Source organism: Simochromis diagramma, unplaced genomic scaffold (assembly GCF_900408965.1).
Source record: "Simochromis diagramma unplaced genomic scaffold, fSimDia1.1 OVJJ01000419.1, whole genome shotgun sequence".
NCBI lineage: Eukaryota > Metazoa > Chordata > Actinopteri > Cichliformes > Cichlidae > Simochromis > Simochromis diagramma.
The window spans coordinates 368883-383453 of record NW_024387244.1 but is presented as its reverse complement, the minus strand read 5'-3'; the positions used below and the strand labels follow the sequence as shown (position 1 = coordinate 383453).

Here is a 14571-nt window from a genome sequence, read left to right as displayed (position 1 = left end):
GATCGCAGCCTGTGCCGTGGCAGCGCTGTGGAAAATGAGCCTCCAACTGTAAGTAAAACAAAGCCTCTCAGCGTTTATGCATCCTGGGTACGACTAACCTGCAGCTACTGCTAAAACTCACAAACTCTTACAATAATAATAATGATAATAACACCCTGCCCAGTCACAGTGTAATATAATAATACTAAAATTATAACTGTGATCTGGTTCAACAAGATCATTAAGGTCTACAGAAACAACACAAACTGACAGCAGTATGTGAAGCATGAGATAAATGCCTGTTATTTATCCAGCTCATTAAAAACGTTTGAACAATATTTTGTGATGAAGCTATGCGGTTAACCTTTCGCCAGCTGTCAGTGACCTTTGGAGTTGAACTGAGAGACGCCATTAGGGAGATAAAGTTGTGTAAATTACACTAACTTTCATTTTTGTGGTTAAAATCCCCCAAAACTGTTGACGGAAAAAACACTGAACCGTTTAAAAAAGCTTATCTCGTGGTGTGTTCAGGTACAAGAATAAAAGCTCCTAAAAGTCAGCTTCACAACACGTTTCCTTTTATCTGTCACACCTCGAGTCTCAGCTACAGAAACCTTCATATTCTGAATGAATAAAAACCAAAACACATCCAATAATTGCATGGATGTGACTACAATTTTAGTTAATGAGCCCAGGCATGTAGTAACTAATGCTCCTTTAAGCAAAGACGCCAAGAACAACGATCGCAGCAGTGGAATGAGGTGACGGGAGAGAGAGCTGGCCTGGGTTCAGGCCGTTTCTGCCAAAGATGGTTATGAAGCATGTCGACTGCCTCCCAGAGCTAACCGCACAGCTCTGCTAATAATTCTGAACAGACTCAACTAAACTGGGATTTATTGGGACTCTTAAACATGCAGCTCAAACTCGACTCTGCTGGTGCAGACAGACGTGCCATAGCTTTTGACTTTGCGCGGGACACGTGAGAGAAGACGTGACCTCGGTTCTGGATCTCAACTGCTTTCTTTTGTTTGCTTTTCTGCAGTGAAAAGCGGGAGAGCAAAGCAAAGGTCAAAGGGCAGACTGGAACCCAGACGCCTCCTCGACAGAGCGCCTGGTTTCTTACCTGATACGACTTCATGGAGGCTGTAGCGGTATCGGAGGTGATCTTGGCCCTCAAACTTCTGCGGGCCTTGGCACAGCGCCCGACAGTCCACGTCTGCCTTGTAGTATTCCACCAACGCCTCCTCAAAGAGAGCAGTCGCTCCGTCGTAGTCGCCTTTATCGTACAACTGCACTGCCGCTGTGAAGGAGCGCTGCGACAGGAGGCGATAACCAAGACAAAAACGATTTCAGCCATATAGTCGCAGAGCAATATGATTCCCATAATGATGACAGCTGGTGAACGTCACGTTCTGCCGCTGAGGAAGGGCGGGGCAGCACGTGCTTCAGCAGAAACACTTGGGACTCATCCACAGTTAAAACTCTTAACTGAAGCACAAGTTTCACTCAGTGAGACACTCAGAGGCAGCTTCACCACAGCTGCCACTGAGATGTTTCCAATAATTAAACTGCAAGCACCATTAACACAAAGCCCCTTCAAACAGGAAGCGCCGCTTCCCATGGTTTCCAATTTTTGGAAAGAAGCAAAGTAGGAAAAGTGAAACCTCGGGCAGAAATGCTTTTTGTATTAAATTCAGTACACGTGGTTTATGGAGATGCATCAGGACATGAAACCCAAATAAACTGAAATGTCTGACTGATTAAGGTTTTGTGTCTTGCCTGGTGAGGCCGGGCTTCTCGGTCCACAAAGTGGGTTTCCTCGACGCCCTGCAGGTTTTTGTACTGCTCCAGGTCCCGGCCCATCTCCACGTGCTCTGGATTGGCCTGGAAGTAGGTGTGAGCCGCCTCTGCAGCCTTGTCGGGCCGCTGCAACTGGAAATAAAAAGAGCATAGACAGAAAGAAAAAGGGGTTATTGAAATAGTCGTGTCAGCAGAATTAAGAACTGACCCAGAAATGGGATTAAAGTTTGAGGTGCATTTTTGGAGCAAACTACAGTAGAATTCAGACAATAAATTTATCTTCATGTTTGCAGCATTAAACAGATGGACAGCTCTCTGCTATCCATAAGCTGACGTGCTATACCTGGAAAGAATCTGCAGCCGTTCTTCTGAAGCATCTGCCCGAAGAAACAGATTACTTTCCTAAAATGTTTGGCATCGATTTTTGAACTCACTTGAAATAAGTAATATATCTGCATTTGTTTCATTAAGCCAGAGAAGAACTCGCTAAGCAGATTTAGTAGCCCACACTGTCTCCATCCACATCCTGTCAATAAATAGAGCTGTCAGTGTTACAGCTGCTGGATAACTTTGCACCCAGTGAACTCTGCGGGTTTTATAAGTAATATAACAAAATAATCATTTGTACAGTGTGTCTTCCTCACTCAAACTCAAATGCATCCAAGGTGCTCGTCTGCCATAAAGCAGCAACATGGGGGGGGGCAAGCACAGCATGTGCAGGAGCTGAAGCAGCAACGCTGCACCTGAACAACTGCTGCCCATAAAGCCAAACAGCGAGAGGTTTAAACATTCAACGAGACGAACATTTGGGCGTGACCACTGATGCTTTTTACCTCTAGTTCTCCATCGCCTGCTGAAGTTCAAAGCAAGCACAAAATAGGAAAGAGAGGAGACTTTATTGCCCGACAGGCTAATAAGAGTATTTCAGAAGCTGCTGACCAAACAACAATCAAGCTGATAGGAAGGAATCAACCAACGGATATAGAAGAGCATCTGTGAACACACACCACACTGAATCCTGAAGCAGCCACAGAGCCCACCGAGTGCTGAGCCAACAACAGGAAACTCGGTACCAGATTGGAGAAGAGAGGAAACTCGCTGCGTGGTCTGCTGGCTCTCGGTGGGCTGAGGATTTGATGTAAACGATGTGAAAACCTGGGTCCCTGTATCAATAACTCCTGCTGGTGTAATGATGTGGGGGATTGAACACTTTGGGCTGCTCAGTACTAAGGCAGCACTTGGTTACTGTTACAAACCAAGTCCATCCCTCTGCGACGGTGGGGCTGGTTGAAGCCACGCTGGGCTCAGCATATATTAAGCTGCTTTTTTTAGATGTAACCTTTACAAAACACCGCTGCTGGCTCCGGCCTCAACCGAACAGCAACAAACCAAACAAACGGATCAGGGGGAAGATTAAGGACATCTTGAGCAATGTGAATTCCAACGTTTGCCTTTTTCATCTCTAAAACGACCCACGCGGTTTGTAAAAGTCGGCTATCAGGACGCGCCTGGTGCCATTTAGATTAGATAGTCATCGCGTTCAAGCCTCAACACGGACACATTTCTCTCTGCAGCCAACTCTGTATACAGTCAACAAACAAAAGGGCTCTAAACACCAGCCTGCATTGGATCTGGTTCATTGGATGTCACTCTGTTTGAACTCAAACATGATAAGTGCCTGCAGGTTTTAATCTGCCGTCCTGTTGGATGGCTATAAACACGCTACCAACAAAGCCAAAACTGAGCGATAAAGAGCTTCGAAATTCAAATGAAGTGCTCGACAGTGACCGAACTGTAGGCAGAAGCAGCCGAGTAGAGAGCAGAACGATTACGAGAGAACAAAACACAGAAAGGTGAAAGCTGACAAGGTTGGAGACGATGTCGGCTGCGTATCCCCTGGAACGCTGCTCAGCAGCAGAGCCATCTGACGCTAATTGTCTCAATCCATCATGTCGCCAACAGGTGCAAATTTAAAGCAGACCCCAGCATTTCACAAGCTAACCTCTCTCCAGTCGAGTATGTCGGACTGACAAAAACAGAACTCCACACACGCCAACCCCTCATTTGGCCACCAGGCACCGATTCATGTTTGCCAGTAAAAAGGCATTTGTTACAGTAAAGGTCTCGCTTTGTGCTCCTTTGTTCTTTATTAGATAAAGTTTGGGAAAGTCCACATGTATGCACGGATATCCTTTTCTGCAGGGACCTTAATGCACAAACTCACATGCTGAAGATAGACAAACAGAGACGTCTTTGTGTTTTCTGTGGGGGATAAAATCTTCCAAGAAGTGTACATCATGAAAGCTGCAGTGGCCTGCTCTGATGGAAGAAGCAGAGCCACAAATAATGAATTTCTTTTTGAAGAATCCCTCCCCGTCTGTCTGACGGCCAGCTGGACATGCTGGGTTAGTCCTGAGAGTGAAGCAGCATTCCTGGACTGAAGACACGAACACAACTACGATAAGACCGAGGTGTCTTCGGCACGTTCCTGATGAAGTTCATCAGAGGTTTAAGATAAGGAATAAGATCAGATGGTTGATAAGTAGATGAGAACGTGTGTTCTGAAGATCAAGATCAGCTTCTTATTTTAAAAAAGCATGGATGATCTTTGTGGCACGAGTTTGGCTACCAGCCCACTCCTGCTGCAAACACTGGGAACTCCACATTTTAACTCAGCGTAACATAAAAGGTTTGAAAGCTTTAGAAAACCACACAGGAAGAAACGGAAACATCAAATTTACACAACCACGGCGTGCACATACCTGCACGATGACAAGTGAGTAATGCAACCTTTGCTGGAGTGCACGGTCTGAAGTGGACCAGAGGGAGGAGCTGATGGCACAGCGCACGCTGCTGCGTTCGAGATACAACATTCTCCTTTAAGACACTGTTGTCAGCTCTGATCATCTGCTTTGTGCACAGTACCAGCAGGTCACAGCAGCTTGGTACACAGTACAGCCACCTATTCTCTCCCCAGCTGCTAACATACATTCACAGGGACGACATGGCTCAGGGCTCAGGGCCTGCTTTACCGAGGCAGGAATCATTCCAGCCAATCAGACACAGCACACAGTGCGAGGACCGCTGCACACTCAGGACTAAATATACTGTTCATTAGCAAATAGCAAAGTTTAATAGTGCCGGAGGTCATCAGTCTGAGATGCTCGCTACCATTTTATGGAGAGATAAAACAAAGTATTTCTGAGAGTCGGTGTACTGACTCAAACTGCGAAACCCCCAAGTGAATCCAAGCTGGAAGCTTCTGCATTGAAAACACATGTTCATATATCAAACACTCCCTCAGCATGACGGAGCCCGAATCAGTCACGGCTGTGAGATTTCCATCACGCTATTCAGCCGAACGTTCGGCATAAAGACAGTCATGTGTAGGTAAATCCAACTGATGTTTTATTAGCAGCAATATTTCTGCATGTGGTGCAAATATTGCATCGTTGGTATCCCGAGAAATCACTTCTGACTACACTCAGACTAAATGCTGAAACAATTCATTTTTTGCTGACCGTGCAAATCAAGCACCTGACTGCAGCAGATGGCCCCGCCCCTCCCGGAGCCTGGTTCTGCTGGAGGGTTCTTCCTGTTAAAAGGGAGTTTTTCCTTCCCACTGTCGCCACAGTGCTTGCTCACAGGGGGTCATATGATTGTTGGGATTTTCTCTGTATGCATTATTGTAGGGTCGACCTTGCAGTATAAAGCACATTGAGGTGGCTGTTGTGATTTGGGGCTGTATAAATAAAGCTGAATTGAATTGCAGTGTCGTCCTCACTCGTGCATGAAACAACACATTTCCCACGCGTGGGACTAATAAAGGTTATCTTATCTTAAACCAGAGACATTACAGGCAAATGTTACAGGCAGACTTTCTGATGGTAGTTTTTTTCTTTCTGCCAAACAAACGATTGCAACTGTGAAAACTGACGGATTTTAAATGAGTTAGCCATATTACACGTATTCATTTGATTGTTAGAAAACTGCACTGTCAGTCACAGTGAACAGAGTTCAGCTTTCACTCTCTCCAAAACAACACAGCAGGAATATTTTTCCTGTGCATCTAAAACTCACAGTTTCTGCCACAGAAAGCAAATCTTATGATGTACAAGATGTAAACTTCTGAATGTGCTGACTTTCTCCTCCCTCGTGAATTTCAAAGCAGCACCTGTAGAGATGAATAAGCACCAGTCAGTGTGTCCAGCTTTGAAAAGAGCGACCTGTGTACGAGCTGCTGGACCGCCCTGCCACTCAGAGACGTGCTCTTGATGTGGGAACGTGTTAGTGCCAAGTTAAATGTGCATTTGCATGCTTTTCTCCTCTGGGGCTGCACCTTCCAGTCAAAAGTATGCAGATAGGTGTGGGCTGGCGCTGCAGACGCAGTGATGATGTGACACAGTGCACACATGCAGCGCTACAATTTCCTCTGCACACAGTTCTGAACAGCTGAGAGATGAGCAGTCTTTATAAGCTTCTAGATACCAAGAAGTTTGAGCTTTGAGAGTGTTACACAGATTTTAGTGTTTACGTCAAAAGTAGGGGCAGGAAAAGCTGCAGGATAGTAACAATTTCAAGATTATAGTGCACAACTCCTCTCCTATTCCACTTCTTCTTGCAAAGGTTTCAAACAAACTCCTCCCAAAATGTTACAGCTTTCAAACTTGAGGGTATGCAGGCTGAACACGGCCTTATTTTTGTGCCACTATTCTGAGCGCACGTAAAAAAAGTTTGGTTTTGTGGCACAAATATAACGGTGTAGAGAAAGAGTTGAGCGCGAACGGGCAGAAATGTTGAGAGCGCGAGCGACACATTGCGAGCGAGCGCAAATGCAAAAACTGAGCGAGAGGGGCTGCTGTTGTGTGTGTGTGTGTGTGTGTGTGTGTGTGTGTGTGTGTGTGTGTGTGGATAATAGCAAATACTGAAATACATTTTTTGCACGCAGCAATGAATTTTGTTCACTCAAATTCAGCTTTTCTTTGCTCGAAATAAATTTCTCCTCAAAATGCAACACTTGCACCTGCAAAGTTTGTTTACGTGCGCTCAGAAGAGTGGCACAAAAATAACGCCATAGGCTGAAAGGCGTCGCTGCTGTATGCTTCAGCCACTCAGTGAAACTGCAGTTTGTGTGCATCTGTCCTGATAGAATTAGAATAGAATAGAATTCAACTTTATTGTCATTGCACATGCACAGGTACAGGGCAATGAAATGCAGTTTGCATCCATCCAGAAGTGCTTTAGCTGTGATATAGATATATTACAATATATATTAGCAATAATATAGATATGTGGGTATATTACAGAAATGGGTCTATTATGGTATGTAATAATGTACACGGTATGAAGTATGTTATGAATATTCTATAACTATAAGTATGTACAGGCTGTAGTGAGTACAAGCTATGAACAGGATATAAATATGAAAAACTATACAGAATATGAGATATACAGAAATGGGAACTATGCAAGTTGTAAACAGTTGTAGAATTAAAAAATTATCGTATTGTACAGAATGATTATTTACACAGAACTAGAATAGAATATTGCACATGCACAGGTACAGGGCAATGAAATGCAGTTTGCATCCATCCAGAAGTGCTTTAGTGATCTTTACAGATCTTTAGGATATGAAAATGTCAGTACCTCGGTTTATCTGCCAGATGCGTGATATGAAACGCCGTCATAGTTGGCAGGAGACGAGTCAGTCATGGTTCAAAATACGTCTCCTTACCAGGGTTGTAATGGCTCAGCAATGGCTGGCTCTAGCAGATCAATAATAAACGAGGACAGGACTGGGATTGCTCTCACCTGGTGAAGAAACCTGCACACACCTGCTGACTCTTAAGGCTTTTTACTGCCAGTGAAAGCTGCTGCAGCTATACTGAGTGAAAACTGGACACCGGTGCCTGCAAGAGAAACCCACCGTGGGAAAATGTGTCCAAATGGATGATCGCCTCCCGATGAGGCGAGCGCATGCTTCCTTCTGCTTTGCTTCAGAGGTCACCAGCGAGCGCTTTGATTGATAATTCAAGTGTGGAAGGAAGTCTGGAAAAGACCTCGTGTCTGTTTGACGCTCTCAGTGCCCGTTTTGAGACCACGTGCCAACATTAACAGGAATGAAGCCCATTTTTAAAAAACACAAACTTTAACAGAAACATATTACAAAGCGTGCTTTTGATTCACGCGACTCTAATTGGCAAGGAAAATGTTGTTACACCTACACATTAGCCTTTCCATCTCGCACACTTAAGTCTTTGAATCTCTGGAGCTTTGATGGACAAAACATTGCTTCAGTAGGAGCTAGCTGGACACACGGGCCACATAATGTCTTTACTGTGTGAGGAGGAGTGACCGAGCCGCTCCTTCATCTCAGCTACACCAAGGCTTGACTTTTTTTGCTCTACTGATATAATCAAAAAGCCCAACACATTATTTGGACTGCAGCTCAGTTTTTCCATGCTAGCGAGGAAAGCAGCCAGACGCTCAAGGTGCACATGAAACACAGCTAATGCATTAAGCACACGCTGTGGGAGAAGACAAAAAAGAAAAGTGGGCCAGTGGAACTTTTCCTCTGAGTGATGTCATGGTTAAAGTGGTCCGCTTTGATCTGCTCCATCCTCCTCCTCTCTCATTTGTCCATTCCTGCTGACAGATCTGCACAGTGGCCTCTTTCTGCCCGTCCTTGACCCTCCCCGTCCTCGGCCCAGCATGTGCTGATCTAATAAGGTCACGCCAAAGGAATTCCTAAATAAACCCTCACCGCTGCTAAAAAGCCTCTTTCATTCCACCCATCAAGATAGGAGTCCCGTGTTTCTTCCTGAAAGTGCTTCAGACTGTACACTGAAGACAAAACAGCAGTAGATAATAACGCCACTGTTCAGCAGCGAGCTTCAGACACGTGTTGTGAAACTGCTGGCTGTCCTTAGAGAGCGAGGGGAGGGTGAGCGTAAGCGACCACAGTGGTCTGAACTCATAATGTACAACAGGCGCTCATGATCCAGAATCTCATTAGCTATCCAAACATAACGAGTCCATGTATGAGCTCAAGTGGATCAGACAACCTGACCTGAGGCGGCTGGAATCTGCAGGCATGTCTGGGCTGCGACTGACGACACCGGGCTGCAGGGGGAGCATCACTCCCTCCAACTTCAGTGACATCCAAGGAAAGACTTGCAGGAACGCCAAGACAACCTGACTTTTCCTCTAAGCTATGCTGACGCCACCACATGAGCTACTGTATCCTTGGACAACCATCACACTCTTTCCCACGTCAGATCGTGCTTCCCGGGCAGCGTCAGGGCACACAGGACCGACTTTGTGTGGAAACGTTAAAGAAAACATTAGGTGCAAATGTTTGAAGCAGTGCAGACGGGGTGGAAAATCACCCATGATGTCTTTCTCCTTCCCCCTCCTCCCAACACCTTCCTCACATTCCCTCCTGCCTGAAACACAATAACACGCTCTCTTCTTCCAGGGAGAAACAGGCCTGCTTAGCCAACGTCTTTATTTGGTTATTATCCCGCAATCTCACACTCCATCGGTTTTCATCCACATAAAAATAGGTGCCTCTTTCCCAAACTGGAAAAGTGTTGACCAGTCCAAGAAGTGTGAAAACAGTCTTGTCTGTTGCTTTGTGTAGATCTTTTTTTAGACCCTGACAGAAACAGGAGCCCGTGAACGAAGTGCCACCGGCCCAGCTTTCTCAGCAGCTTCTACCATGTTGCACGGGATTCAAGGAACTTACTTCAGCTTTTACTCTCCCACAAGATTAAAGGGGAAACGTTCGGTATGTAAGAGTTTAAAAAAAGCTGTAGCTTTACATTCACACAGGTGGAAACCTACACACAGAGGTTATGGGTAACATGAGCTGACTAATCCCAGCACGCAGCGCTGCAAATGAAACAGGCTGACGCAGCCGAGGATCAAACTCGTCCTTGGAGTTGGCGAGAAAGAGACGAGATGTCACAATAACCTCTGAAAGCTGTTTGCTCTCATCTTATCTCTCTCTGAATAACCACAGAGCGAGGAATCCTCCATTTTGGAGGATGTTTTGAGAAACGGCACATTTAAACACACTGCATGCCAATCAGACTCAGGGGTCAAAGGTCATTTCCAGACGTGGCGTTTGTGTGTCAAAGCTAAAATAAAGACAAATGTTGAGTTTACACGAGAGAAGCCCAACAAATGAGCGAAACTGTCAGTGTGGGAGAGACTGCCTCTGCAGACAGCTTCCAGCTGCCCCCTCAGCCCACACTCCCCAGAGGAACAGAAAATATATTAGTTCATGGAAATCTGCTGATTACAGCTACCAGCTGCCTTTCAGTGACACCCACCTACTTCTTCTGTGGGGCCTTTGCTGAGAGACTGAAATGCATCCAAGAGCCACAGCTGGACCAGAAGATTTCAACAGAAGATTCAGGAATTTGGAAACACTTGAAGCCTTCAAACTTGTGTCCTTTTAGTTTGATAGAAATCTCCATTAAATGTGCAATTAAGCTCATTTCCCCACGTCTCTGTAAAACTGAGCGCATCAGCTACCACGGCAGAAGGAACATCCAAAAATGCACTCAGCTGCCGAGAGTCAGGAGACGGTTCAGACTTGGTTCAGCCTCACTCTGATTGGAGTAATGGACCCACCTTTTCCCTCGGGATTAGAAAAACAAAGAATGATGGAGTGGTTCTGTTCAAAGTGTCATAAAAAGACTACAGCCCATAAATCACACCACAACCCTCTGAGCCTCAGTCAGGGGGGAAACAAAACCCCTTTTACTGCACGGGAAAGGTGAAGAAATGTCCAAAGAAGCAGAAACAATAAAACCTGCGTGAGTCAAAGACGGAGGATGCGCCTCGTCTCTCTAAGCTGACGTGCTCCATCGTGTCAAAGAAACCAAAAAGAAAAACGTCTCAAACCAGCTATGACCGCTCGGTGTCTAATTCTTCCCTTTCACGACCGCCCCGCTGAGTTTCGCATCTCCTGCAGAAACCACCATCACTGGAGAGCGATGCAGCTGGATACAGGAGGCGCTGCCACCACAGGGGTCAAAGGGTGAGACATCGAGGAGGTGGGAATGGGGAGAAAACGCAGACGGGAGTTCAGCTCGCAGTAAGAGCCAAAAAGCCGAGTTCGTAAAATATTTACTACGAACTTTTGGACGCAGAGAGAAACACTTGGCGTTTCTTCTGATGTGGCGTTCGCTTGTCCTCCTTTAAACCAATCACATTAAGGATGTTTTTCCATGTTAGTTTAAAAGTGCTTTTTATTATAACGCTGTTATAAATCTGCCACAAAGGCAGCGGACTCTGTTTTGTGAGCTACAAACTATTTGCTGCTCCCTTATTTACAAAGGGCTCGTCACAGCAGGAAGACGTGTGTCGTCTCCGGGGAATCAAACCAGGAATCTTTGGCGTGTTAGCCAAGTGTGCAAACTGGCACACTACGGAGACACTCTGGGGAACTACAGAAGTGAACAAATAAATAAATCAAGCCACATCTGTGTCAGCTAATATGAACATAAGAGTGAATTTCGATTAGCAGCTGTTCAGGAATGAAACCCTCAGGATAAATTAGCTGCATTATCCACTCAGACTGGAACAATTGTTAGACGTAGAAGAAATTCTCGATGTAGCTGAAACCAAACCAGACGCGCTTTTACGTCCTCCCGCTGCGAGATTTCAGCACAGCCTGCTTGCACGCGACAGCGACAATAACTCTGATTCATGAGCGCGTTTTTAACAGCCCAAATACATTCTGCACATAATGGGATGATGCAAAGAAAAGCACATGAATCCTCAGTGGAAGCACTGGGACGAGACGTTTTCTCCGCATGTCGCCACTTCCCTCTTGGGGGCTGTTTGAATGCCCCCCCCCAGCCTTTGTGGGCTGAGCGTGGCTCTTTGCACACATTTGCTGGGGACTGCAGCGGAGTGTGGACACAAACGTACGTTCAGGATGTGTTGGGACATGTGGAGAGGAACTCCCGCTCCCATGAAAAGGGTGAAAACATGTGATGTCAAACTGAGGGTACAGTTCAAAGGGCTGTGATTTCATTGGTCGGATACCTTCACACGTGTTTTCTAAATTTATCCTTGCCTAGAAAAGAAAATGAAGAGAAGGAATCCAGTCCGTCCACGGTGAAACCAAAATATTTTACTGTGATTTCTTTTTTTAGCTTAGTGGAAGCAGCTATGAGGCAGATACAGAGCAATGCTGCTCTGCACTCACACTCACAGCACGACTGCTGATGCTGTCACATTACACAAATGTAACATTCCTGACACCCAGCATGGGGACTGGAATCCAGCGCAAGCCTGCCAGTGCATGCACACACACACACACGCACACACACACACGTAAAATCACATGATAATGGTTATGAGACATTTTAATGGGAACCTGTCAGACCTGAGGCTTTGTTTGTGTCCGTGCATCTTTCCACAGCAGTGGAATTCAGAGGTTTGTGCTGCAGTCACCGTAAAAAGAAGGAAAAAAGTCTAACCAAGCAGGTCTGTGCCTGTCTCCCTCTTCCTGTTTGTGGTCACATCCTCTGCAGAGGCATTCGCCCCCTACCGGCCCTGTTATTTGATGGGCCTGGCTGCGAGGAGCTGGACAGGTCTGAGGTCAGGGGTCGCGGAGGTGTCGGGCTGATGACCCAGAGGTGACACGTCGCATGAACATGCATGCTTTGCATTCTCAGGTAGTCATGGAGGAAGCATGGAGCATAGTGGGGGGAAACTGTCCAATAAAGAGAATATCAGGTGTCGATTCAGATCCAAACCTGCTTCACTGGTTAGTGAAGCAGGTGATTACAGTGATTACAGAACACAATGCGTAATCTAGGAAGAATACTACACATAAATTAAGTTATAAATAAATACAACATAACCTAAAAATCCATATTTATTGAATTATCTTTAACTTAAGAGTCAATTTAATATGAAATCTCTGGATTTTATTGACTCAAAGTCCGTGTCCAACAGTCAGGAGGAACAGATGATGGGTAATAGAAACAATAGGACAACATGTCTTCATTCACCACCAGTTGTTTTATGAGGCAAGACTAATGGGTTAGTGAGCCTTTGCTTGGCTGAATCACCTTATGCTGAATACATAACCTGAAGCTGCTCATGTTCAGAGTTTCAGTTTAAAATCAGCTGGAAGCAGAACATCTTTACAGGTTCTCTGCTCGGCCAAATGCAATTTACAGCTGAGGCCCGGCTGTAAAGTTACCGCAGCACGAACTGTGTCGTCAAGTACTCGACTCTAGTCTGTGCACCTAATTCCTCGTCTTACTGTGGACCAATCGTAGCATCTTTTACCGTAGTATTTGTGATGCTCTCTGTCATCAAATCAACAGGTAGTCGGCTAACTTTGATCTCCACTGTTGAAACCTAGATAAGGACTATTTATTTCCTTTTGCATTTCTAAAGCAAATCTTGATGTAAAACGTCATCAAAAGTGTTGACAGGCTCAACAAGTGTTACAAAGGGTGAGATGTGATAGTGCTGCCGTGGAGAAAGGATGTTTTTAAAAGGTCAGTGCTCCTAAACTGCACAGTGGAATCTTGTTTGTGGTTTTTGGGAAGCGTGAAGGACAAAGACAGACAAGTTAACCGTGAGGCGGCTGAATATTTATGTCACAGTTACAGAGATGAAATGATCTAGAAAACTTTACTGCTCCTATCTTACAATCATGAATCCAGACCTGCGGCGTGCATTTCCTCCTTCAGGCCTTAAATATGATTACAGGATTTCCCTGCCTCACTACAAAAACCTGTTTCGACTTCACGTCCTCTGTTCGTTGTTAGAAGGGCAGCGCTCGCATGCCTCCGCTCTGCGTTTCCATCAGCCTGCCCCCCAAGTTTGAGTGAGAGCACGTTTGGTATTTATTCCACAGCAAAATTAAAGAAATATGAAGTGTGTCTGTGTCTCCATGAGTACTGAAAAAAAGCTGAGCCCCTGTAACCCTCAGAATAATACGTCTCCACAGCGAGGTAGGTGACGGTGGACAGCGAGTGGGTCAGAGACCCCCCACGGAGCAGTCTGCCGATGGTCCTCAACTGTTTGCCACTGGTTGTAACAAATCTACGTGGCCACAAACACTGAAAGCCTCACAGCGTCTCAAACTCTGCTTCCTGATTAAACACCTGCAGGACTGCACGAAACACTGAAAAGGAAAAAAGCAACCAAAAGAGAAAAAGGCCAACAGAGTTATTAAGCACAAACATTCAAATCCATCCGACTCGTGTTCATATTTCATGACTGTCACCACAGCAAAGAGAAATGACACCACGGCAACCGCGTTTGAAGGGTGGAGCTCGTGGACGTTACCAGGAAACCACCAAAGCAGGAATGCTTCGCCCTCCGATGACAACACAAATCAAACAAGGACAAAGTGGCTAAAACTCTGGTGTTTGTGGCCTCTGGGCCCCATAAGCCCACAGCCGCAGAGCCTCTGCAGCAACATTATGAACCCAGAGCTGCAGCCTTTGAACTGTTGCTGCTTTGCTCTTTAAATACATCCAGGATCGACCACAGGCCTGTCCTTTTGGTAAATGTTTCTGTATGTGTCTCTAAGTGTCGCTCGTGATAGTGACTGACGGCAGCTAAAGCCTCAGTATCAGCCGCCATGAAGCACATCGAGATTTCCATCAGCACCCCCGAGTCTGCGCTGGTCCTGCTGCAGTGCTGCAGTATCAGGCAATACAACCGAAACATCTGCTGAGGTTAATCTAGAGTATCGGGTCAGGAGATGTGTGTAGGCAGAGTGAGATAAAAGTGTTGAGCATGTCC

General features: G+C 45.7%; 1 protein-coding gene across 5 annotated transcripts in view; it reads right to left on the bottom strand.

The window, feature by feature from the left end:
• p3h2 (prolyl 3-hydroxylase 2) overlaps positions 1–14571 on the bottom strand; it is a 46257-nt gene that overhangs the window by 9267 nt on the left and 22419 nt on the right. For all 5 annotated transcript variants that reach the window (XM_040052622.1, XM_040052619.1, XM_040052620.1 and 2 more), the window contains exons 2-3: positions 1759–1911; positions 1103–1292 (exon numbers count right to left, since the gene is read on the bottom strand). In XM_040052622.1, coding sequence (XP_039908556.1) covers positions 1103–1292; positions 1759–1911 — 343 coding nt within the window. The remainder of the gene's footprint in view (positions 1–1102; positions 1293–1758; positions 1912–14571) is intronic.